This window comes from Microtus oregoni, unplaced genomic scaffold, assembly GCF_018167655.1.
Source record: "Microtus oregoni isolate MIOR12 unplaced genomic scaffold, Mior012 000008F_ref0000371, whole genome shotgun sequence".
Classification (NCBI taxonomy): domain Eukaryota; kingdom Metazoa; phylum Chordata; class Mammalia; order Rodentia; family Cricetidae; genus Microtus; species Microtus oregoni.
This window is the reverse complement of record NW_024543067.1, coordinates 54552441-54573100: the sequence shown is the minus strand read 5'-3', so window position 1 is coordinate 54573100 and position 20660 is coordinate 54552441. Positions and strand designations below refer to the sequence as shown.

The window sequence follows — 20660 nt, the reverse complement described above, 5'->3', positions numbered from 1 at the left end:
GGGACATCTCTGAGCATCAGTCAACATCCAAGGAGCTGGGTGAGACTCTCTTCTGCTTTAACTTCTGAAATGTTCCTGGTTAGCACAAAGATTGACAGATAAGTTACTGAAATGGAAGCAGTGCATAACATTCTTTCTGGGACAATATATTAGTGGTGTAGGTCAATGATGTTTGTCAGTGGTTTGCTTAATTCTGTCTGAGAAAGATATTAAATCTTGAAGTTGATTACATTAGATTCCATACTGAGGTGAACAGTGCACCTGCCTTCAGGATGTAAATTGTTGCAGGGTGGGATTTCAATGTATAAAGGCACATATTTGTACACCAGAGCCCATCTGATGACCTGTGTATCCCCTTCAAATTGCTGGCCTAAGTAATGAAATATCCCAAAATAGAGCCAAAAACCACCTGTGTCAGAATCATAGAGAAATTCTATATTAGTCCTCAGGCTCTACATCAGGCTAACCCAATTAATTTTAAGACCAACTTTACCTTAACATCATTTGTAAATTAACCAGGGAGAAATATAACTCTACTATGATGCATAATGAAAATTATTTTTACCAAAAGTTATTGTATATAAAGGGAAAAAATGAAAAGTAACTACTCTAAAATTCAACTCTTTTAAATAAATAAAATTTGAGAATAAAATTAAAGTGTGTTGAGATTTGAATCACATCAGGGACATCTGTAAACACTTGAAGAGAGAAATTACAGTAACTGAAGATTCACAAAGTAACACAAAATCAGACCAAAATGCTGTTTAAATTTTCATAGGTGATTCTCTACATTGAGATATTTTATTTTTTGCACTGTATATCTCTTGCACCTGCATACAATGCGTTCTTTTTTCTTCCCTGTCTTCATTATAATAATGACAACAGGCTGAAAAACATTCACAAAAGAACTCTGTTTCTAACTTCAATCAGTCATCCCAGAACTACACTTAGTCACATCCACACTTTTTCCAAAAGAAACGGACCTCCAATAAAATAGCTTTCTTCAACAAAAAGTGATGCAACTCTTTCCCCTGGTCAATGTATAATGTGAAATATTTCTCTCATTTAATACATACCAACCACAATGTTTTCTTTTTCCACTCCTCCCAGGCCCTCTCACCTTGATGAAACTCTTATATGGATTTATAAAAGCAAAAAAGTACAGTCAAATAATAACTTGGAAATGTTACAGTTATTTTATTGAATAAACTTATAAAACAAAGAAATTAAATTATTAAGTAGAAATATTATTTAAATCTGTCTTTTAATTGATTTGCAAAAAGCAGACACAATGTATAATAAACAATATGGTGGACTTGAATTCTGATGAATGATAGTTCTTGATTTTTTTTTACCACAAATAGCTGTGTGAGATAATGAAGCTGCCAATCTCTCTAAGTTTCAGAATCCTGTTTATAAAGTACATATATATTCACATTGTAATAAACATTGTTTTACCTGCACAAGGTAAGTATAATACATCTCACAAGAATATTTACTGCACAGAATTTACAGTTTTAATGTATGCTGTATTTAACTGAATGAGGAAGGATCAGTGTCAATTTTATTCTCATATTTGAAAGCAACATGTTTTTCCCTCATAAAGGAAAGGTAGAGAATGGTACAGAAAGAACGCCTGATCTGGAATTCATTTCAAATGAAAATAGAACTATCCTCAGTGACATGTTGGCAACCAATTGTTACTTTACTCAAAATCAGATTCATTCTTATTTTCTTAGAATCTGTTTAAAATAACATTAAAAAACATTCACTTATTTGTATTTATAAACATGCAAAAGGCTAATAAGGAACAATAATGATGGAAATATCTATGGGTTTTATATAAAAGCTGTGACTAAAAATATGTATGAAACACCGAAAATATCTATGTTGTAACTATGTAAGAAACTTCTTCCTCTTCAGGATCTTTCTTAGGGCAATTTTAACATCTTTGTTTCTCAAGCTATATATTAAGGGGTTCAACATTGGAACGACAATGGTATAAAAAATAGAAGATATTTTTCCTTGATCAATTGACATAGCAGATGAGGGTTTCAAGTACATAAATCCACATGATCCGAAGAACAGAGACACAGCAATTATGTGGGAACTGCAGGTGCTAAAGGCCTTGGATCTGCCCACATTGGACCTTATTTGGAGGATGCTAGAGAGGATGAAGCCATAAGAGACAAAGATGATAACACTAGGCAAAATTATGTCTTTCCCCCCTACAATGAAAATTTCCGTTTCATTGACATAGGTGCTGGTGCAGGAGAGTTGCAGCAAAGGAAGGACATCACAGAAATAGTGGTTGATGATGTTTCCGTCACAGAACGTCAATCTGAGCATGCAACCAGTGTGAATCATAGCATCACAAAATCCCATCAAATATGAACCGAGCATAAGATAAATACACACCTTTGGGGACATGGTAGTGTTATACAAGAGTGGATTGCAGATAGCTACATACCGATCATAAGCCATTGACATCAGTACATAACACTCAGAAATTATAAAAAAACAAAAGAAGTAGAGTTGGGACATACAGCCCATATAAGATATGAGATTTTTCTGTAGTACAAAATTCATCATCATTTTGGGTGTAATCACAGAAGAATAACAGAAATCTACAAAGGACAAATTAAAGAGGAAAAAATACATGGGGGTGTGTAGATGAACATTTGACACAATTAAAATTATTAAAGTCAAATTTCCCAATACTGTGATTATATACATTAACAGAAACAGGAAGAATAGAGGTACTTGGAGTCTTGGCTGATCTGTTAATCCCAAAAGAATGAACTCAGTCACGGTAGAGCCATTTGCCAGAACCATTCTTCTCTACGAGAATTGTGGAGAGGAAAGAATACAGAAAAATTGGAGGACAGAATAAACCTTCTATCAGTAGATTCTCCCCAAAATATGCAGTATAAACTGTCAATATTTGAAAATGCTCAGCATGAAACTAAAGAATTCTATGCCAAGTATGTTGGTACATTCCTGTTATTCTAGCACTCAAGAGGTAGACACAGGAAATCCAGGCACCCAAAGTTGTCCTAGGTTATGCAGTAAGTTAAAGTTCAGCACAGGTTAAAAGTGACCCCGTGTCAAAAAAGAATCATTGGAGAAATCTTTCATGCTACATATTAATTATAATGTCTTACATCCCATATTAGCATCTTAAAAATTAGAAACAACAGATAATCACTAATTTCACCCTCAAAGATGATCCCAGTGTTGCCATTTGCAATATTCTAATGTAACTTCTAGAAAATTCAGGTGAGAAGGATGAAGTAGGATTGACCAAGATAGAGTTCTCCTAATCTATTTGTTGTAGCATGCTGGCTTCAAAATACAATATTCTTTAATATCTTATTAAGAGAAGCTACAATTACTTGTGAATGATCCTCAAGTTTCTGCCATGACATCTCCTCACAGAAGAAGGTAGAGAGGTTCAGCAGACCATCACATGAAATACTGGTTATTCATTCTGTGCTAAATTGTCTCAGTTTTGCACAGTGTTTTGAAATGCTCATTATGTAGAGTGGAAGGTTAACTAAAGGGACACTCCACCTGTGCAGCTTTGGAGACGTCATAATCCAGCCTGTGATAAACTTTTCCCTGATGTAGAAGTGTTCAGTGTCATCTATACCTCTCTGAGTCAAACACTTAATCCATGATGCAGTAAGTCCAAAGAATTCATTGTTTATTCCAATTATACTTTAGTAGAATCAGTACTTTAGTCCAGTTTTGGTACCCTATCTGAGCTGGTTCACATCTTCCTTGAAAAAGTTCATACAGCACTAATCTACCATGGTTTCACACCTTTGCCTTGGCAAAGCTGTAAGTTATAGAAACCTGCCACAGCTTGCCTGGCACAGATATAAATTATAAAAATCTGATGATGAGGCACCAGATTGGACTCAATAGAGTTAGAAGCAGGAACACTGATTTTAGGGACTATTAAGGTACTGCCTGTCACAAAGAAATTCTTAAGTGTGAGAAATGCCTGTGGAGTGGAAAATTCCTGCTGAACCCCCTGCAAACACTCTGTTCAGAGTCAGAATGTTCTCTGATCACCTTCAAGATGCTTCCAGGAAAGCCATGGAATTTTAGAAAATGATGGAAAGAAAACTTTGTATCATAAAGCACTGTACATCATATCAGTGGGACTATTATGCAAATATAAAAGACAAGACACTGAGGCAGAAACAGCTCATGATATACCCTGAATTGCAGTCTTATATTCACATAAGCAAAGAGTAGAATGTTGGTTGCTGGTGTAAAAGAATGTTAATAAAAAAACCAAAATTTAAAAATTTCAAATAAAATGTAACATAAGTGGGTTCTAATGTTCAACATGTTGACTATGGTTAAAATTATATTATATATTTAAGATTGACTAACAAAACCTATCTTCAAATATCTCCTCACTGAATGTGTGCACAAAAAATACATAAAGAGTATCTTATAAACAGGTAAGCATATTTGAATTAACTTCATTTTTTGAATCATTTCACAATGAATATTTTAGTTAAAATATAATGGTCTAAATGTCATATATATCATTTTAAATCTTAGAGGTATATTAATAAAGTTGGTAAATAAAAAGCAAAATAATCAGTATGAATTGCTAATTGAAATTATTAATTGAAAACTTACCATTCATATAAGAGAAAACTTTGATGTTTCCTTAGATCTGAAATTCACTCCTATCACTCTATAAGTGTCATATTTTTCTATGAGTCTTCAATTCCTTTAATTATAAAATAATACAGAATAAAATAACCTCTCATATCCCAGGATATCTTTTTGAGCTACTAATCCTAACATATAAGAAAATTATTAATCTTCTGAAGCATAGGAAATTGAAATACCTTTTCTTATTATTACAAATGACAGTTTATGAGCCTCCCCCCCCCCCCCCGAAAAAAAGAGTTTCATGGATTTAAATGTCTAATGTACCTTTTACTATGAGAACGTTAGGTAAAGAGTTGTGCCTTCCAAGAGAAGAGATGTTAGATTTAGACAGAAAATGAGGCAATTGCATTTATATACTGGGCAATTGCATCTCTTTATTTCCCTGGGGACTCAAAACTTTAATCTGGTCTGGTCTTCTCTTAAGGGATTGTCCGGTCATGAGCAATAGTGAACTTCAGTCTTCCAATATATTTTATTTATTAAAGGAAATTGGTAATGCTTCAAAGTCTGTCCCCATGTTTTCATATTACTTCATCGACATTTTCTTTCCAGCATTATATTAATACATTTAAGGGAAGAAACTCACTGATATTTTTCAAAATTACTTTTAAGTTAATTTTTCTATTGTTTGTAGTTATTTGTTTATAGTATTCTGGGTCAAACTCAATTTCTTTAATATGCTTCTTCTATGACTGGGTTACATGCCCAGCCATCCAATATGACAATTTTTTATTTAACAATGTGTTTCCTTTGAGGAAAGATTTTAATTAAAATATAACTACATTACTTTTCCCATTTTCTTTCCTCCCTACAGTGTCTCCCTTAAAATGTACTTCCGCCAACTCCTTCCATTTTACACCCTCTTTCTCAAACTAATAACCACTTCTTGCCAGATTATTCTTCTCTCTCTCTCTCTCTCTCTCTCTCTCTCTCTCTCTCTCTCTCACACACACACACACACACACACACACACACACACAGGAGCGCATGCATGTATGGGCACACACACATATAATTACAACTTGCAGAATCTTTTTGTTCTTGAGCACTTTGTATTGGACAACCAAATATTAGAGCTAATGGATGGCTCTGTAAGAGTCCAGAAGAGACTATTGTTGAAGGTGCAGCAGTTGAAGCCCTAGGATAGAAGGGGTCATACAGAGACACTGAGGTTTTGCACTATGGAAAAAGCACAAGAGAAGCTATTGGTGAAGTGCACCCTACAAGAACCATGGGATGACTGCTAGGGAAAGCAGTAGCCATGAAGTAGAGTATGCCTGAGCCTATCAGTCAAGCTGTGCACACTGTGGAAAGGCATTCAGAGGTGCTCTAAAGACCATAAAACGATCTAAGTCTCCAATATGGACAAAGCATTGTCCTTTCTTTTTTTTATTTTATATTTTTATAGTCCTTTGTAAAAGATCTGATTTAATAGCTTTTTTAAAAAATTACTTAAAAATTTCCACCTCCTCCCATTTCCCTCCCCATCTCCCTCCCCCATTCCCTCCCCCCTCCCTCTCCAGTCCAAAGAGCAGTCAGGGTTTCCTGCCCTGTGGGAAGTCCAAAGTCCTCCCCTCTCCATCCAGGTCTAGGAAGGTGAGCATCCAAACAGACTAGGCTCCCACAAAGCCAGTTCATGCAGTAAAATCAAAACCCAGTGCCATTGTTCTTGACTTCTCAGTCAGCTCTCCTTGTCCTACAAGTTCAGAGACTCCGGTTTGATCATATGATCCATCAGTCCCAGTCCAGCTTGCTTTGGTGAGTTCCCATTAGATCAGCTCCAACGTATCAGTGGGTGGGTGCACCCCTTGCTGTCCTGACTTCCTTGTTCATGTTCTCCCTTCTTCTGCTCCTCCTTTGGACCTTGGTAGCTCAGTCCAGTGCTCCAATGTGGGTCTCTGTCTCTAGATTCATCCATCACCAGATGAAGGTTCTAGGGTGATATGCAAGATATTCATCAGTATGACTATAGGATAGGGCCATTTCAGACTCCTTCTCCTCAGCTGTTCAAGGATCTAGCTGGGGACATATCCTGGACACCTAAGGACACCTCTAGAGTCAAGTCTCTTGCCAACCCTAAAATGGCTCACTTAATTAAGATATATACTCCCCTGCTCCCATATCCACCCTTCCTCCATCCCTACCATCCCATTCCGCTAAGCTCTCCCCATCCCCTACTACTTTGCCAGAACCTGGAAACAACCTAGATGCCCCTCAATGGAAGAATGGATAAAGAAAGTGTGGAATATGTACACATTAGAGTATTACTCAGTGGTAAAATCAAAGACATCTTGTATTTTGCATGCAAATGGATGGAAATAGAAAACACTATCCTGAGTGCGGTAACCCAGACCCCAAAAGATGAATATGGTATGTACTCACTCATAAGTGGATTCTAGCTATAAATAAAGGACATTGAGCTTATAATCCATAATCCTAGAGAAGCTAAATAAGAAGGTGAACTCAAAGAAAAACATGTAGTTATCCTCCTGGAGATTAGAAGGAGACAAGATTGCCAGGCAAAAATTGAAAACTTGGGGGTGGGGGTGGAGCGGTAAGGGGATATGGGGAGAAAAAGGTATTGTCCTTTCTATGAAGCATGTAGTCCAATGTAGTCAACCTGCCCTTGGGTAACTAACTGTTTTTATGTCAATTTGACACAAGCTAGAGCCACCTGAGAAGTGACCTCAATTGAGAAATTGCCTCCATAAGATCAGACTGAAGAAAACTTTGAGGGCAGAACCTCTCAACTTTCCTCATGTTGTAATCTTTTAATATAGTTCATCATGTTGCCGTGACTCCCAATTGTAAAATTATTTTGTTCCACTTGGGCACATAAGGACTCACAGAGACAGAACCTTTAACCAGGAAGTCTGCACGGGACTGACCTAGGCTCTCTATATTTATGTTATATGTTATAGTTGTGTGGCGTTATCCACTTATAGGACTCCCAAGAGTAGGAACAACTCTTTTACTCTTTTATTGGTTATTGGGACCCTGCTCCTCATTTTGAGTCACTTTGCCCAGTCTCATTATATGCTGAGGTGCTTAGTCTTACTGCAACTTGGTATTTCATGTTTTTTTTTTCTTTTTCTTTTCTTTCTTTCTTTCTTTCTTTCTTTTTTTTTGATACTGATTGGATACCTACCCTTTCCTAAACAGAAATGGAGGGGGAGTGGATTGAGTTGTGGGAACAGGGAATGGGGGTGGGGTGGGATCTAGGAGGATAGGAAGAAGGGAAACCTGCTCTCTGGATGTAAAACAATGAAAGAAAAGAGGGATGGATGGAAGAAGGGAGGGAAGAATGGACGGAGGGAGGGAAGAAAGAAAGAGAAAGAAATAATCTGTTTCAATAACAAAGAAAACTTTACTTTGTCATCACACAATCTTACTACTTTTATGATGTTTAACCATCTTACTCCTGTCAGAATGGCTAAAATCAAAAACATAAATGATAGCCTTTGCTGGAGAGGATGTGGAGTAAGGAGAACACTCATCCATTGCTGGTGGGAATGCAAACTTGTGCAACCACTTTGGAAATCAGTGCGGTGGTTTCTCAGGAAATACAGGATCAACCTACTGCAGGATCCAGCAATATCACACTTTGGAATATACCCAAGAGATGTCCTATCCTACTACAAAAGCATTTGTTCAACTATGTTCATAGGAGCATTATTTGTAATAGCCAGAACCTAGAAACAACCTAGTTGTCCCTCAATGGAAGAATGGATAAAGAAAGTGAGGAATATGTATGCATTAGAGTACTACTCAGCAGTAAAAAACAATGGCATCTTGAATTTTGCATGCAAATTGATGGAAATAGAAAACACTATCCTAAGTGAGGTAACCCAGACCCCAAAAGATGAATATGGTATGTACTCACTCATTAGTGAATTCTAGCCATAAATAAAGGACATTGAGCCTATAAATTGGGATCCTAGAGAAGCTAAATAAGAAGGTGGACCCAAAGAAAAACATATAGTTATCCTCCTAGATATTGGAAGGAGACAAGATTGCCAGGCAAAAATTGGGAACTTGGGGGTAAAGGTGGGGTGAGTATAAGAGGAGAGGGGTAGAGAGAAGGGAAAAGGTGAGGATGGGGAGAGCTTAGGGGAATGGGATGGTTGGAATGGAGGAAGGGTGGATATGGGAGCAAGGAAGTATATATCTTAATTAAGAGAGCCATTTTGGGGTTGGCAAGAGACTTGACTCTAGAGGGGTTCCCAGGTGTCCAAGGAGATGTCCCCGACTTGTTCCTTGGGCAACTGAGGAGAGGGTGCCTGAACTGACCCTATCCTATAGCCACACTGATTAATATCTTGCATATGACCCTAGAACCTTCATCCGGTGATGGATGAAGCTAGAGACAGAGACCCACATTGGAGCACTGTACTGAGCTCCCAAGTTCCAAATGAGGAGCAGAAGGAGGGAGAACAAAAGCAAAAAAGTCAGGTCCGCGAGGGGTGCGCCCACCCACTGAGAAGGTGGAGCTGATTTAATGGGAGCTCACCAAGGACAGCTGAACTGGGACTGGTGGAGCATGTGATCAAACCGGACTCTGTGATTGTGGCTGACAATGAGGGCTGACTGATAAGCCAAGAACAATGGCACTGGGTTTTGATTCTACTGCATGAACTGGCTTTGTGGGAGCCTAGTCTGTTTGGATGCTCACCTTCCTAGACCTGGATGGAGGGGGGAGGACCTTTGACTTCCCACAAAGCAGGGAACCCTGACTGCTCTTTGGACTGGAGAGGGAGGGGAATGGGTAGGTGGAATGGCAAGGGAAATAGGAGGAGGTGAGGAGGTGGAAATTCTTAATAAAAAGAAAAAAAAAGAGTAATCCAATGTCATTTAATTTAGTTTACATGTTGAAACTTTACAGATGGTTCTAAAGCAACAGTGGCTACATGTGGTGTGCCAGTGTTTAATTCATGTAGTGAACCTTTGAAAAATGAAGATTTTTTTAGAGTTTATCTATAATTTTATTTGGAACTAATCTTTAAAATCAGCAATCAAGTTTTATGGTTCATTAAGTGCAAATTAGACATTCTCTGGATATTTGCACATATACTTTAGTAATTTTTATTACAGTATGGAGACAACCAAATGATTCAATTTTTACTTTATATTTATTTTTCTCATTTGAGTTTTGGGGTACATTCTTTCAATATTTGGCCAAGAGTTAGTTGGAAGTTTCTTATATGCCTGGAATTAAAAATTTACTTGCTACAACTACAGAAACCTGTCACTACCCCAGGCCTGGTGCAACATCTAGTAGATTTTACGGAATATACTAAGATATTGGCATAACTTTGATGCCTATATACATGTAACATTTAATTTTAGTGGGATGAGGAAAGTATTTGTATGTTTAACTCTCATATAATACCCATGAAGACTTAATACATGCCTAGAACAACAAACAAAAATAGCACATATTAAAAATGATTTGGAAAAATTATCAGGGGGTATTTAACTGAAGCATTATTATACTCCTGGCACAATTGTTATGATAAGGTAAGAAAGCCATTGGGTCACTTATGTGGAACTATTCTGTGACAATCTGGTATGAGGGAAAGAAACAGCAATGGGTTTCTGTGAAGTAAGTGATTAGAAGAAGGGCATTTAATTTTGACTCAAGTGCTGAGGATATACAATCCCAAAAGACCAGGGTAGGTGTTGATTGAATCTCCAAGGCAAGAAGAATACATATTGATCTAGCATGTCCAAACTATCACTTCAGTTCTTTATTATATCTGTTTTCAATTCTTTGGAAGAGCCTGAGAAAGCCTGAGTATTCTGAGAGGGAACTATGAATTAAACCCTAAAAAAACCTGGGGTTTAAAGCGAAAAATGTGATGAAAGAAAATTGGTTTGTTTTCCTCGTATTATTCTACTGAGTTACAAATTATTATTACAACCTACAAATAATAATTCAGAAAATGTCTGGGAAATGCATGAAAATATTATTTTTCAGCATTCTCATAGAATTTTGCCTATTATTGACTTCCTAAAACAAAACAAGTAAATAATAGTTACAGTGAATCCACTCATTTTTCTCTTCTAAGTAAGGTAAGTTTTAAAAAGTATTTTTATTTTTATTTAACATATTTATTGAATTATTACTGATGTGCAAAATAATATATATATATGTCATAAAATTCTTAGCTTTTACCAAGAAATGCATTGTTGAAATGAACCAATGATGAAGCTAATTTATATATGTTCTTTGTACAAGTTTGTTTTTGTAGAGATCAATGTGTATATATAGAGTGAAAACGTTTGAACAAATTCAGGTATAAAATATAGCACTGTTAACTTTTTAACATTGTTGAACATTTGAAACCAAGAACCATCTTTGTTTCATAATTGAGCATTCTTCAACTTGGCCAAGTCTCAACTGTTTTATTTTCCTATGGGTTTCAGCAATAAACATTCTTCTTTCTCCTCATATGAATAGACCTATTGCTAATTTCACATTCAGGGAAGATTATGCAGGCTTTCCCCTGGAGTTTGCTGTCTTTTCTGTTTGTCCAGTACGTTCAGATTGAGACTAGTCCAAGGATCCATGTTGTACAACTTTCTCTCTATTTAGGACAGACCTATGATTAAAGTAAAATTCAAAGAAGAATATTTGAGAAGGGTGAATTGATATCATCCAGAGATCCACTAAACATTTAAGTTTCAGTGTCTTATTTAACAAGTTACTTTTCCATGACAGACCTAAAATTTTTCCAGATCATGAATGTTCCTGAGTATATTAACTGTTCTTAGATTCTGGCTCTTTTGCTTCGTGTAGAAACAATTCTCTTGATTTGTACATCATAGAACACAAACTGGGGTCAGTGTTAGGTAGCTACATGTTTGTACTATTTCTCTTGATTTTTCAAACAGTCATTTTAAATGAGAATGCATAGACCATTTGTGTAGACTACTTGAGAGATTGTGGGTGTTTATTTGCATGTATATTTGTCTGTATGTATAGATGGGAGGTATCACTGTGTAACTCTGTAGAATAGGCTAATGTTACACTCACAGATATCTATCTGCCTTTCTTTTCCAACACAAATGGTAAAGACAGGCTTTATTTATATTTATTAGGGAAGGATGCCATTTCATATCATGGTAAAATCAAGGGTGGGCACAATGTTTTCAAGTGGGTCAATGTATTCCCAGGACATTCCCAAAGATTATCACAGATAGTTGTCAGTTACGCTTTTTCCTATAATTTTGCCTTTTATGTCTCCCCAGATTTTCTTGGAGAACAATGGCTGTAGCAAATGGCTCCATGGTGATGGAATTCATTCTTTTGGGGATAACTGAAGAGCCTGGCCTCCAAATTCCCCTCTTCTTACTCTTTCTAGCAATATATATGGTAACTACATTAGGAAATTTAGCCTTGATCATTTTAATTGTGCTGAATTCTCAACTTCATACTCCCATGTATTTTTTTCTCTCTAACTTGTCCCTCATAGACCTCTGTTACTCTTCAGTGATTACACCCAAAATGCTGATGAACTTCTTACTGGAGAAGAATGTTATCTCTTACACAGGGTGCATGACCCAGCTTTACTTGTTTTGCTTTTTTGCCATTTCTGAATATTATGTACTGACAGCAATGGCCTATGATCGTTATGTGGCTATCTGTAATCCACTCTTGTATAAAATTACTATGTCACCTACAGTGTGTTTCTATCTGATGCTTGGTTCATACTTGATGGGATTTTCTGGTGCCATGATCCATACTGGATTCATGCTGAGACTGACATTCTGTGATTCAAACATCATCAACCACTATTTCTGTGACATCCTCCCTTTGTTGCAGCTCTCTTGCACTGACACCTATGCCAATGAGATGGAGCTGTTCATTGTAGCAGGGAAGGACATTGTTGTTCCTACTGCCATCATTATAATCTCTTATGCCTTCATTCTTTGCACCATATTCCAAGTGAGGTCCGCCAAGAGCAAGTACAAAGCGTTCAGTACCTGCAGTTCCCATTTATTTGCTGTTTCTCTATTTTTCGGATCAAGCACATTTATGTATCTTCAGCCCTCCTCAACTGGGTCTATGAATGAGGGGAAAATTTCTTCAATCTTCTATACTATCGTAATTCCCATGATGAATCCCTTAATCTACAGTTTGAGGAACAAAGATGTTAAAGTTGCCCTGAGGAGATCCCTGAATAGGAGAATGTTTTGATCAGAATTCGATGTATACTTTGTATGTAGTTAAACCTCAGAAAAATTATCAGTGCCTAGTGCTTTTTGAGTGCAGCCTTATTGTCACATTTCTTTCTGCTATTGGTTCATACATTTGAAGTTGCATTATTTGCATGCTCTTCATTTTAAGGTATGCTTTATTAATTATCACTATATACTTTACCCTATAATATAAAGAATACTACTCTATCTTTGCACATAAATCTAGGCTGAAGAATGCCCTTGGGAAACTACAGTCATGACAGCAGATGAAATGAAAGAGTAATCTAACATGTGCCTGTGCTTTTTTCATCCTCTCCTGGGCATGAATATATTACTTTCAAATGTTAGTGATTGATACATAACACTATTAGTGACTTGACTATTGCAAGTGCAAAAAGTATGTCACACATTCATTTTTAATGTCTGAGACATTTTATTAGAAGCAACAGAGTTAAATTACTTAGCAGTTCCATCACATATTTTCAGGTTCTTTGCAAAAGCAGAAAGCCAAGTCTGGGGCACTTCACAGTTGGGAATTACATAATCTGTTTGTTGTTGTTAATTGTTTGAATGACATTATAGAAAATATGAAGAAAAGATAATTACACTGAAGCCATCCCATCTGAGAGTTACATTGGAAATCATATAATTAACCTTTGACAAGATTCATAGGCAATACACCCAACCTGCCTATCAGGGATGCTAAATATGTAGGGACAGAAGAATTAAGATTTCCAGGCCAACCTTTGAATGCATTCTAAGCAGACACCTGTCCTTAATTCTCTGGCTATCAAAATGCTGTCAGAATAGACTACAATAAATGTTTGTTTCTCTAGTAAACTCCTGCTTGGAGAGTAAAAGATAGAAATATTGGAGATATTTTGTTTGCCAGAAGAGGAATTGTCTCATGTAGAAAGATGAAAAATTTTCATATCATTTTAAATTGAGACTTAGAGTTTAGACTATGGTAGGTAGGATCACACCTTAGCCAGGTTGTTTAGGCATGCATGTTTCTTGCCTCTTGTATAAACTTTTCTATATTATCATGTAAGCTTCCCCTGAAGATGAATTTGTGGAACAAGTGTCACTAAAACTTTTTGTCTATCTTCCCAAACTTGCTTCATTTTACTATTAATTTGGCTGTTTCTGTTTATTTTGATATTATGCCCTCCAATCCCTTCTATATATCCCTCCCAGCTCCCCTTCATGGACTCTTTGCTTATCAATTGTTATAGTGTTCTAATATGTATTTGTTAATTGGGTTTGGAAGATCAATGGCTGGGCCTGGCTTGTTGGGGCATCAGTTCTGAAGCCCAGCCCATCAACAGAGGTAAATGTTTCTACTTACTGATGAATTATTGACTTCTGCTTTGGTAGGAATATGACAGTCCTCATGGGTGGTGATCACATATGCCTTTGATCTCAGCACTTGGGAGGATGAGGCAGGTGGATCTCCAGGATCAAGGCCAGCCTTATCTACATAGTGAGTTCCAGGACAGCCAAGGCTACACAGAGAAACCCTGTCTCACAAAACCTTAAGACAATTTCCTAACAAAACTCTGAATTTGATTAATTGAATTTTTAAGTAATTATTATTGAAGAGTTAGTATTGAAACCACCTTGACCAGGTCAAGCATATTGGAAGGCTTATGACATAAAAGAGTAAGCAATTTTAAGCATTGGAAATGGTCTTTTAATACAATAGATGCTCTTAAGAGACTTGAATGTAACAGTTTTAACAAACTAGGCTACAACTAAGAAAAAAAAAACACAACAAAGATGGAAGGAAGAAAAGACAGAAGGAAAGAAAGACAGAAAGAAAGAAAGAATGAAAGAAAGAAAGAAAGAAAGAAAAGAGAGAAAGGAACCAAATTTTTTTTCCAGGATATGAGGAAGGAGAACTCTCTTGATCAAATTGTAAATAGAAAATTGTGATACTTAATATATAAACTTGTAAAACATTATCCATTTTATAATTTCTATGTTTATGATCATGAATCAAATAAAATTTATATTATTTGGAGTCAGTTCTTATCATTCAGCTCCGATCCACTACCAACCTGTAACAAAGATGAATATTATAATTTTATTTCTAAAGTTAAATGATATGTGTTGTATTTTCTCATTATATATAGCAATATATTTTCAAAGTTAATTCATATAGAACAATATTGCAATATTTATTGTTTAAAAGTCAGAATAAAATTCTAACATATCAATCTATATACCACAATTTGTTTATTCATTCACTTAATGATACATACTTGGGTTTAATACATTAAGATGATAATCCTATGAACACTATTCATTTTCTGTTCATAATTGTTCAACTCTTTAGTATATATTTATGTATACATGTTATATCATTGTTATTGTTAAATTGGATACTTCACAAAGTGGCTAGGCGATTTTCAGTTTCTGTCGATTAGCAACAGATAATCAACTTAAACCCATAACTCATGTTGAAATTAAAGTGATAATTAAAATTCTCTCAAATAAAAAAGTCTTGAGTCACTCAAATTCAGTGCAGAATTCTACCAAATATAGAAAGCAAAACTAACACTCTTGTTCCTCAAAATATTCCATAAGAAATACATTGAAGGACCATTTCCTAATTCTTTCTATGAAGCCACAAAAACTTAAACTACAAATCTTTAGAAAATAAGTTTAGGTAAATTAAAAGTCATCTTTCATAAGACATTAAACCAGGAAGAAAAAGAGGTTAATAAAATTCATAAAACTGAGTACTTTGTATCAATAAAACATTTTAAAGTGTAACAGTTTGGAATAATATCTTCAGGGTGTACACCATTTAATATCACTTAATAAGTGGACAAATATCTCAAAATACATGCAGTGGAAGACAGGAAAATGGTCAGTGCACACAAAAAAATGTGGTATTCTGGATGACAGGGTAGAATAGTTTTGAGTTGTGTAGCCCATAAATGTGGTTTCTATTCCCAATGAAACAGAAAACCAGGAGAAAGATTTGTCTACAGATATGTGTCTGGTGCCTTTTGAGCACAAAGATAGTTTGTATTAATTTAGAATTTTTCTGCAATGATAGTTTATTCTATTTATTATTTTTAATATTTATTGCATTATGAAATTTTCAATATTTTCAAATAATAATTTTAATGGAAACTTGAAATATAAAAGGTGATATTTTGAGATACATATACATGCTGTAATGAAAACTAACTTTATGTCTTCTGAATCACAACAGAGGAAATGTGAGTCTTGTAAAACCTCTTTTTAATCTTTTGGGAATACAACACAAAGGTCCTTGGACCTACAGAACTCCATAGAAATCAGGAATGTTAAACACACAGAATTGTTTTTCCTGTGGCAAAAATGAAAAGCCTATTCTTCTATCCAGAAAGCTGAGAATTGGAAATTATTAACTGCCTAATTGTCTGTGTTATCTGTTGGGCCAGAACATATCAAGTACTTACAGCCAAGACTGGAGGTGGCTAGTAATCTAAATGAGCCTTATAACCAAAGGCTCCCCAAAGATCCCACAACCAGTACTGCTCCCATTTGTTTCTTGGGTCCATTTTATTGGAAAATCTTTTCTCAACTCTTTAATCTGAGGTAATGGTTGTCTTGAGGCTTGAGGTTGTTTCTTGTATATAGCAGACAATGGATCCCACTTTTGTATCCATTCTTTTAGCCTGCATCTTTTTACAGGTGAGTTAAGTTCATTGATATTAAGAGATAATAATGACCAGTGATTGTTAATTCCTGTCATTTTTTGGTGTGAGGTTATATGTTGCCTCTGTGTGTGTGTGTGTGTGTGTGTGTGTGTGTGTGTGTGTGTGTGTGTGTTGGTGCAGTTAGGTTCATTGGGTTGGAGTTTTCCTTCTAGTAATTTCTTTAAGGCTGGGTTTGTGTGTAGGTATTGTTTGAATTTGATTAAATTTGGTTTTGTCATGGAACATCTTGTTTCCTCCATTAATGATGATTCAAGGCTTTGTTGGGTTTTGTAGTTTGGGCTTGTATCACTGGTTTCTTAGTGTCTGCAGCACAATTGCCCAGGAACTTCTGGCTTTCATGGTTTCCATTGAAAAGTTAGGTGTAATTCTGATAGTTCTTCCTTTATGTTATTTGGCCTTTTTCCTATGCAATTCTTAATATTCTTTCTATTTTCTGTATATTTTGTGTTTTAATTATGGCATGGCAAAAAGTAAATTCTTTTTGCTAGTTTGGTCTTGTCTATTTCATGTTCTGTAAGCTTTTTGTACCATCATAGCAATATTCTTCTTTGGGTTTGAAAGTATTTTTATGGTTTGTTGAATATATTTTCTGCGTTTTTGGTTGGAGCTTTTCTCCTTCTTCTATTCCTATATTCCTGTTTGTCTTAGGTTTGGTCTTTCCATGCTGTTCCAGATTTCCTGGATGTTTTGTGTTGGCAATTTGTTTGACTTAATGTTTTCTTTGACTTATGAATCTATTTTCTCTATAGTAATTTCAACATTTGAGATTTTTCTCTCCCATCTCTTATATTCTGTTGGTTTTGCTTACATTGGTAGTTTTCTTTCATTTACTTAGATTTTCCTTTGGTTTGTGTTTTTTTTTTTTTTTTTTTGCTTCTATTTCAGTTTTCAAGTCTTGAACTCTTTACTATTTGTTGTTTCCATGTTTTCTTGAGTTTCTTTAAGAGATTTATTGATTTCTTCCAAATTTTTGTTTCTTTTCCTCCATTTCTTTAAGGGAATTTTTCATTTCCTGTTTAAAGGTCTCTCTATCATCTTCATTAAGTTATATTTAAGTTCATTTTCTTCTGCTTCTTCTGGTTTAGGATAGTCAGGTTTCCTTAAAAAGCCAAAATTTCCCCGTTTTTTCCTCAACCTCCATCATGTGTCTTGTGTAATCTATCTCCCTCCCCCAAAATTCCAGTCCTCAGAAATGGTTTGGGGCAAAAGCAACAGGGTAGCCATCTGGAAAGTACAGAATGTCCCCACCTGAATGTCAGCTGATAAAAATATTTGACAAGCTGCAGGCAAGGTCTGAAAATAAAATTTTGGAAAAGTCCCCAGATATGAGCCAATTAATGTTGAATCCTTCACCCCACACACTGTTAATGTAACTTTAAATAATGTCCTCTAGAAGGGTGGTATACCTCTTCTTAGTGTGCACTGATGGTGTCCCTGCCGGCTTGTGACATAATAGAGTTTCTGTGTGATTATTTTGAGGCTAAGTGTCCGGGAACAAATGAGCAGCCTCTCCCTACATATAACCACCGGGTTCTATCATTACCATGTTGTATTTTAGGTTGCTGAATGAATTTTTGCATTGGTGCCTACCCATCTCTTCCTTTAACTTTTGCCAGAAGTGTCTTTGCCTCTTGGTCTAATCCTTGCAGTTGCTGTCTGTGTCTTAGGGAGTTCCTCTTGGTTTACTCTGTGCAGTCACTGTCTGTGTCTCAGAGAGCTACTGAGGTCTTTCTTTGGCCATGTTCTTGGTCTTCTGTGCGCATTTGCAGCCTGTGTTCAGAGTTCCTCTGAGGTAGTATGGGATGCATGGGTTTGGGGACAGAGTGAGCCTTCTAGCTTACAGGGTCAATAGATAGGTGGGATTGGGGCAGCCTATCTACAGGAAGATTGTATGCTGACTGGCTAGTAAAGCCTAGGCAGGTGGGAGAGAGGCCTGGGGGTTTTGCCCCAGTACCAAGGGCCTGGAGAATAGAGTTTCCAGCTGGTTGGCTAATCAACCACCTCTTGGTCTGCTGTGTGTATTGCAGCCTGTGGTTTAGAATTCCTTTGAGGTCACAGAGGATGGTTGGGTTAGGGGACAGAGTAGGCTTTGTTGATTACAGGATCAGATCAATGGTGGGGGCGGGGGGGGGGGTTGGTGAAGCAGCCTACCTTCAGGAAGCTTGCCTGCTGGCTGGGTAGTGAATCTGGGGCTGGTGGGAGAGGAGTTCTGTGATTTGCCCTGGTTCCAAAGGCCTAGCAAGTGTGATATCCAGCTGGCTGGCTGATCACTCACCTCTTGGTCTGCTGTATGCAGCTACAGCCTGTCTATATATCAGAATATTAAAAAAAATAAAATGCTGGGCCTACAGAGATAACTGTAACATAATCAGTTTCCAAAAATGAAGACATGAGAAGACATACTCTAAGTTTGCCAGCTTCATATCATGGTTGTATTCTTGAAGAAGATTAAACAAACTAACGAACAAACAGCTATGTAGCCTACCTTTTCTTCTTAGAAAATGTTGTATTTTTTAATTTAATTTTTTTAATTTATTGAATGGTCAGAAAATATTATCAGAAAGAGAAGCCTGGCATACAGCATGGTGTACTGGAATATGTATGTATGATGCAATTATAAAACAAACCTTTTGTCTTTTTTCATGTCATTATGAGACTGAAATTAATGAAGGAAAACAAGAATTTCCTCCTGGTCTTAAGTAATCAAAGAATCCTTTTCCACTGGCCAGTAGTGACTTGGAACAGGAGATGTTAATGAGATATCAGTACTGGGGTAAATGAGAGTGGTATTGACCTATACAGCTATTAGCAGAAGTCTGTGGCTGGATGCATAAAAGAAACAGTTAGATGCACTAGGATGGGTGGTGAAAGGGAAAAATTTAGCCACATTATGAACATAATGTAGCCAGGGTGGGTTGAGCATTCCTTCTAAGTTGTATCTCCTGTTTGAGAATATTTTTATAGATTAGCATGAACCGGGAGATCCATACTAAATGTTGAGAAACATAAATATGTATAGCATAACTGTTGGTATATAGTTTTCCCATGAGTGCTCTTCTTTATCTTTTATTCCGGGGGCCATCTCTAATAATGGCAAGGTTGCTATTTAGGTTTTGAAACAGGAATAGCTTCCCGGTTGTGGCAGTTCATGGACGCAATCTCCTGTTTCTTTAGTCCTCATAGTTTTCCTAACTAAGGGGAAAAACACCAGTGATGGGTTTTGGGTTGAGAAATGGGGGGGGGGGGGGAGTTAGCAGTTTCAGGAAAGGCCTATAATATAATAAGGATTTTTATTAAAATATAAGAGAGGGAGGCTTTGGGGGTGGTAAATGGTTTTCCCAGTGACCATTAGGTCATGGATGTCTTTTCAGGAGATTTTGTTGTTCTGTAAGTGGTGTCATTTCTTCTTTCCCTGATTGGTCAGTGATTAGTGAGACAACTTTCTGGTTCATGGGCGTGAGGTTGGTTCTTTCTGTGAAAAAAAAAAAACAAAACAAAAACAAAAAACAAATAATTAAACCGTTTTTTGTTGTAAGGAGAGTATTGATCACTTTCGTATTCCATCCATGGAATAATGCCATAATACTAAGGTGGGAGGATGCTTAGAATTTTTGAAGATCTAGAAATTTTTTAGGGTGACCATTGCCATTGAAAATTGTGTTGTTAGAGGTGTATCTGCTAATTATTTGTTTTTAAGTTGAGTCTTTAGAGTTTGATGTGTTGTTTGGTTTTGGTCTGTTTATTTTCTATGATCCTTTGGCCCTGGAGATTGGAAGGAATCCCTGTGTGGTAGGCAATCTTTTATTATAAGCATAAGGTCTTGCAATTTTTTATAATGAACATAAAGCCTTGAATTATGACCTGGTAAAGCTGTGACAAATGTAATTTTTAATTTTTAAATTAAGGACAGGGTATGTGAGCCATATCTTGTAACAGGTAAGGATTGAAAGACACTGGGAGAACCTGAAAGCTTGGCCCAGCTTTGATATGTTAAAATAGGCACTACAGCCTCTTGCCCCAGGTTCTAAACAGATATATTAG

The 20660-nt window shown here is 36.4% G+C and overlaps 2 protein-coding genes across 3 annotated transcripts; one reads left to right on the top strand and one right to left on the bottom strand.

Moving 5' to 3' along the window:
* Positions 1-1896: 1896 nt before the first annotated feature.
* On the bottom strand, positions 1897-9045 carry LOC121451540 (olfactory receptor 145-like). 2 transcript variants are annotated; one of them, XM_041657168.1, is made up of 2 exons: positions 9032-9045; positions 1897-2839 (listed from the first exon to the last, which is right to left on the bottom strand). In XM_041657168.1, the coding sequence occupies exons 1-2, from the start codon at positions 9043-9045 to the stop codon at positions 1897-1899; spliced, it is 957 nt and encodes a 318-aa protein (XP_041513102.1). The 2 variants fall into 2 exon arrangements, with proteins under 2 accessions (XP_041513102.1, XP_041513103.1); XM_041657169.1 differs by lacking the exon at positions 9032-9045 and having other exon boundaries at positions 1897-2877.
* Positions 9046-11947: 2902 nt separating this feature from the next.
* Positions 11948-12901, top strand: LOC121451743 (olfactory receptor 145-like). Its single transcript, XM_041657483.1, has one exon. It carries the CDS (start codon positions 11969-11971, stop codon positions 12899-12901), a length of 933 nt encoding a protein of 310 aa, XP_041513417.1. The 5' UTR covers positions 11948-11968.
* Positions 12902-20660: the final 7759 nt, after the last annotated feature.